The sequence below is a fragment of the Nicotiana tomentosiformis genome, chromosome 2, assembly GCF_000390325.3.
Source record: "Nicotiana tomentosiformis chromosome 2, ASM39032v3, whole genome shotgun sequence".
Classification (NCBI taxonomy): Eukaryota; Viridiplantae; Streptophyta; class Magnoliopsida; order Solanales; family Solanaceae; genus Nicotiana; species Nicotiana tomentosiformis.
The window spans coordinates 5,947,437-5,953,675 of NC_090813.1; the positions used below are offsets into that span (position 1 = coordinate 5,947,437).

General features: G+C 37.7%; 1 protein-coding gene across 1 annotated transcript; it reads right to left on the minus strand.

Annotated features, from left to right (window-relative positions):
* Positions 1 to 5,315: 5,315 nt before the first annotated feature.
* On the minus strand, positions 5,316 to 6,013 carry LOC138904277 (uncharacterized). Its single transcript, XM_070192780.1, has 2 exons — positions 5,536 to 6,013; positions 5,316 to 5,464 (listed from the first exon to the last, which is right to left on the minus strand). Exons 1-2 carry the CDS (start codon positions 6,011 to 6,013, stop codon positions 5,316 to 5,318), a joined length of 627 nt encoding a protein of 208 aa, XP_070048881.1.
* Positions 6,014 to 6,239: the final 226 nt, after the last annotated feature.

A 6,239-nucleotide genomic window follows, 5' to 3' on the forward strand; every position in this document is an offset into this window, starting at 1 on the left:
ATGCACTGAGAAATCCTCTTTCCGATCCATTCACTGGCTTGACATGTAGATAGGCACCCTATTATTACACCAACACCATGCATAGCCTCAAACCGTAGGAATTACCGATTCTGAACTGAAATGGCAAAACCTCATTTAGCAAGAAGACGATAATAACTTGTTTGAGTGCGCAGGGAGAAACATCCTGCTCCACGTCTGTAGTACCACTGAAACTCCTCGATACCCAATTGACACGAGCGCTCAACATCGTATAAGAATGAGTAGGAAGCAAATAAAGGCACAACCCTTAATGGAATCAAACAGCACGATAAAGGAATCAAGAAGGGAAATGCTCCTAACATCCATGTAGCCTCTCGAAGATAGGTACAAATGTCTCTGTACCGATCCGCAAGACTCTACTAGACTTTCTCATGACTCGTGAGACCTAAGTGAACCTAGTGCTCTAATACCATGTTGTCACGACCCAAAATCCACTATATATCGTGATGGCACTTAACGTCGCCGTCAGGCAAGCCAACGGTAATTTACTAATCAACCCTCGGACCCACGAGCCCGGATTCCGAAAATATTTGAAAATAAACTTTACCCATAACATCACGAACTCAAATATATGATTTATTCCTAATTCCATGTCCGATTTTGTGGTCAAAATCAAAAAAATACCATTTTCTATGTTTTTCTTCAAAATCCCAAATTTCTTCAAATTTTCATGCTTGAATCTATATAAAATCCTTGTATTTAACTCACAATAGGTGGGGATAACTTACTACATGTCTTCTCCAGTTTCTGACTCTGTTCAAGTTGTAGGTATGCACATATCTTCTTCTCTTTATCCTCGATTTTTTTGGGTCAATTTCTTTTGAGTTTTCTCCATCCTTCTTAGTTTTGCTATTTAATGGATGTAGAAATCCTTCATCTTCACCCTCAAATTCTTGTTTTCTTTGCATATCTCTAGCTCTCCATTTTTCCCTTTTCCCATAAGCTTCAGAGCTCAGGTTTTGACCTGGCTGCTTCATGTCTTTTAAGAAAAGGCTGAGGGTATTTTAGACTTTTAATTATTGATTAAACCAATTTCATACGCGTGGCTTTGAATTATTCACACAAACCCTACGTGTAAGTTGAGGAGACTACAATTGTCTTCTAAAAGTCTCCTATCTTATTTAATTTCTTCGGTTTCTACTTTCTACATGTCTTCTCCGGTTTCTGACTCTGTTCAAGCTATAGGTATGCACATATCTTCTTCTCTTTTTGCTCGATTTTTTTGGTTCAACTTCTTTTGAGTTCTCTCCATCCTTCTTTTGAATTCTCTCTATATTTTGGCGTTCTTTAATACTTTCTGATGCTGCTAGCTTTCTGTTTTGTTTTAATACTTTCTGATTTCGCGATTTTATGGTTTTTGTGCTCTAAATTGGAGAGTATTATTCGAATAACTAACTGTAAAGAAGAATATCATGTTAGTAATTTCATTTGCTTTAGGCTTCTTGTTGACGATTTGAACTTTTGTTTTTTACTATATATTAAAAAGAGAAGGATTTTGTCCTCAAAATTCTAAAGAAATAAAAACGAGATCTTTTTTAGCATGGTAGATGTTTGGGTTGCTCTGATGGTAAGCACCCTCCACTTCCAACCAAGAGGTTGTAAGTTCGAGTCACCCCAAGAGCAAGGTGGGGAGTTCTTGGAGGGAAGGATGCCGAGGGTCTATTGGAAACAGCCTCTCTACCCCAGGGTAGGGGTAAGGTCTGCGTACACACTACCCTCCCCAGACCCCACTAGTGGGATTATACTGGGTTGTTGTTGTTGTTGTTGTTGTAGCTGTTTGGCAAAAATAACAATCCCTCCAGAAATAATATCCACGGAAAATAATAATAACATAAGAGAGTAACAATGATACCAACTCTTTTAACGAGGTAAATACAATACCCGAGCGGAGAAATATTACCACTATAATATTACAACTTAGTAGTGTCAAGAGACTGCTACAATTTTGAAAGAAACAACACTCTTTATTTAAAACACATCACTATAATATTACTACCACTCACTATTTATCTCACAAACAACAATCTATAGATTACTCTCACTGCTTTGCTTTCTGCTTAGCTTCTCTTTGTTTTGGTGTATTAAACATAGAGGGAAGTATATCTATTTATAGGCAAAGTTGACAACCCCTCAGTCAATCAAATTGATTGGTTCTTTGCAATTTTCATCGTCGACACATTGTTTTGGTTGCAACTTGCAACCTTTTTCCAGCCGCCCTTATTGGCAACTTGTTATTCTTTCTTTCTTTTTAATTTGGGGATGGTCCCACAAATCTCTCCCTTAATTTTGATTTTTCTTCATTCCAATTCTTGATCTCAATATGTGAAATCTTCAAACTTCATGGGCTTTGTAAAGATATCCGTAACTTGATCATGAGACTTCACATATTTGAGTTCAACTTCCTTCTTGGCAATGCATTCTCTGATGAAGTGATACCTTGTGTTTATATGCTTACTTCGATCATGATACAACAGATTCTTCGCGAGTGCCTGTGCGAATTTGTTGTCAATACAAATCTCTGTAGCTTCATTTTGTGATAAATTGAGCTCCTTCAATAATCTTCTCAACCAAACAGCATGACACGTACACGATGTTGCTACTATATATTCAGCTTCACAAGTCGAGAGAGTAACAATTGATTATTTCTTTGAACTCCAAGAAATAACAGAATCACCCAAGAAAAACACAAAACCAGTTGTGCTTTTTCTATCATCAATATCTCCCACATAATCACTATCACAAAATCCCATAAGGTTGAAATCACTAGAAGAAGAATAAAATAGCCCAAAGTCAATTGTACCTTTTAGGTAACGAAGAATTCTTCTAGTGACTTTCAAATGGGTGGAGGTAGGAGCTTCCATGAAGCGGCTTACTACTCCAACTGCAAAGAGTATATCTGGCCTGGTACAAGTCAAGAACCTCAAACTTCCCACAAGACTTTAGAAAAATGTGGGATCCACATTTTCTCCTTCATCAAACTTGAACAATTTTATTCCACTCTCTATCGGTGTGTTCACGGGGTTGCAATTGAGCATGTTGAACTTCTTCAAAATCTCCTTCATAGCTTTCTTGAGAGATGAAAATTCATCCACCATCTGCTTCACTTCTAGGCCCATGTAGTGTAACATGAACCCTACATCTGTCATCTCGAACTCACTAGACATATCTTGCTTAAAAGCTTCAAACAAACTTGGGTTATTACCCGTGAAAATAAAATCATCAACATTAAGACAAACAAGAAAGATATCTCCATTAATATGAATTTTAAGGCAAAAAGCATATTCATGGAGACAACGAGTAAATCCATTATTTTGAAAATACTTGTCGATGCAACTATTCCATGCTCGTGGGGCTTGCTTCAATCCATATAAAGTTTACTTCAATCGCAACACTTTATCTTCATGGTTTTTGACTACAAAGCCCAATGGTTGTTCAACATAGAATTTGTCTTCAAGATAGCCATTCAAGAAGGCTGACTTGACGTCTAGTTGATGGATCTTCCACTTCATTTGCGCAACCAAAGAGATCAGCAAACGAATTGTCTCCATGCGGGCAACAGGTGCATAGACTTCTTCATAGTCAATGCCTTTCCTTTGCTTGTAGCCTTTAGCCATAAGTCATGTCTTGTATCTCTCAACATCTCCATTAATATTTTTCTTTGTCTTGTATACCCAGTTTACTCCAATTGCGTGATGACCATTGGGAAGAGTTGTTAACTCCCAAGTGTTGTTCTTCTCTATTGACTCGATCTCCTCCTCCATGGTTTGTCTCCACCTTTTGTCTGTAACAGCTTCATCAAAGTTCATTGGTTCACTATCAGCAAAGAGACAATATAAAAAATCAAAATTAGTAACTTCTTCTATGCCATCATAGAGCTCTTGAATGCTCTTTGTCCTTTGCGGTTGCTCATTTGAACTTTATTGAGAAGAAGGAGATGCAACATTGGTTGGATAAGGATATGGAGTTGTATCATGCGCAAGTTCCATGGTCTCTGGTTCTTCTTCATCGCCAAAGTATGGAAAAAAATCATATGAAGTTTCTTCCCGAGCATCCAAATTCCATGCCAATTCTTCATCAAATTCAACATCACGACTCACCACCATCTTGACGCTACTTGGGTATTGTAACTTGTAGTATTTTAAACTTGTATCATAGCCAACAAACGCATGCTTGACACTTCGATCGTCAAGCTTTGCTCTCCCTTGATGTGGCACATGAGAATAGGCTATGCTCCCAAAGATTCTCAAGGGCTTGACACTTGGATTTCTTCCACTCCATGCTTCTTGAGGGGTTTGATCTCTAACATTCCTTGTTGGAGTCCTGTTGTTCAAATAAATTGCACATGATACAGCTTCTGCCCAAAATTTCTTGGGCATACGTTTAGCTTTTAACATACATCTAGCCATATTAAAAATAGTTCGATTCTTTCTCTCTGCAACTCCATTTTGTTGGGGTAAATAGGGTACCGTTAGAGGACGACAAATTCCATGAGACTGACAGAAGTCATTAAAATCTTATGAAGTGAATTTGCCTCCTCTATCGGACCTTAAAGCTTTTATTTTATAGCCACTTTCTTTCTCCACAAGTACTTTGAAATTTTTAAAAGCAGCAAAAGCTTCAGATTTTTGGCTCAAGAAATAAACCCAAGTCTTTCTACTAAAGTCATCAATGAAAAGTAGAAAGTATTTACTTTTACCAAAGGAAGGTGGATTGATTGGCCCACACACATCAGTGTGAACAAGATGGAGCGGTTTGGTTGATCTTAACATGGCCTCATTTGAAAAACTCCTCCTTGCATGTTTTCCAAGAAGACAAGCTTCACACAATTGATTGGGATAGTTGAATGATGGTATTCCATGCACCATGTTCTTTTCTCTCATTGATTTGAGCGCTTCAAAATTCAAGTGCCCAAATTGCATGTGCCAACACCATGATTCATCTTGCACATTAGCCTTCAAACACTTTGCATCAATTGTCTTAAGATTCAGAGAAAATAATCTATTATTTTCCATATGCACTTTAGCAATTAGAATTTCACTTGAATCTCTAAGCTAAAGATACATATTTTTCATGTGGATGTCATATTCCTTTTCAAGAAGTTGGCCCAAACTCAAAATATTACTTTTTAATTTTGGCACATAATAAACATCGTGAATTAGCTTGTGACTACCATCTTTACAGGAGATCAGAATCGTACATATCCCTTCGATTTGAATCTTTGAGGTATCTCCAAATAACACATTAGCTCTCGCCGTTTTATTGATCTCCACAAACTTCTATTTGCATCCACACATATGATTGCTTGCTCTATTGTCCAAATACAATGAGCTACAATCATCCATGTCTTCTTCCTTGAGTGCCAGCAACAACGTTGACTCATTCTCTTCTTTCTTATCGTCAACAAGGTTAGCTTTTTCTTCAACATCTATACGACATTCCCAAGAGTAATGGCCAAATTTATGACAATTATAACACTCAATTTTGGATTTGTCATACATTTGTCCATTATTTTCTTGGTAGTAGCCACGTCCTCTTTCTCCTCTATGTCCATGACCACGACCTCTGAATGTCTGGTGGATTTTATAACTTCATTGTTGAAGTTGTTACCGTTACTTCTTTCTCTTCCATGACCGCCACGGCCTCGTCTCCGTCCATTCCCTTGATATCTCTTTTCACCTCCACAATCCTTGAAGGATGCCTGAGTTTTAAGAAGTTGCTCCAATGGTACTTCTTGTCTCCTTTTGATCTTTTCTCCGTGGGCTTGTAAAGAGCCCTCCAATTGCTCTACAAGCATAGAGTCTAAACCTTTAGACTCCTTAATAGCACACACCACAAAATCAAATTTAGGTGTTAAAGTGCGAATGATCTTTTCTACCACACAGGCATCTTCTATGTCATCCCCATATCTTCTTAATTGATTTACAACAGCCTTCACTTTTGAACAATAATCCGAAATGCATTCGGATTCTTTCATTTTTAAAACTCCAAAGTCAACCCTTAGAGTTTGAAGTTTTACATTCCTCACCTTGTCAACTCCTTGAAGAGAATAATGTAAAATCTCCCAAGCTTCATTTGAGGAGGTAGCATCTGCCACCTTCTCAAACGAAGCATCATCCAAATATTGGTGGATGAGCGTGAGGGCTTATTGATCATTATTCCTTGTCTTTATTAAGACATTTTTTTCATTTTGAGGCAGAGCT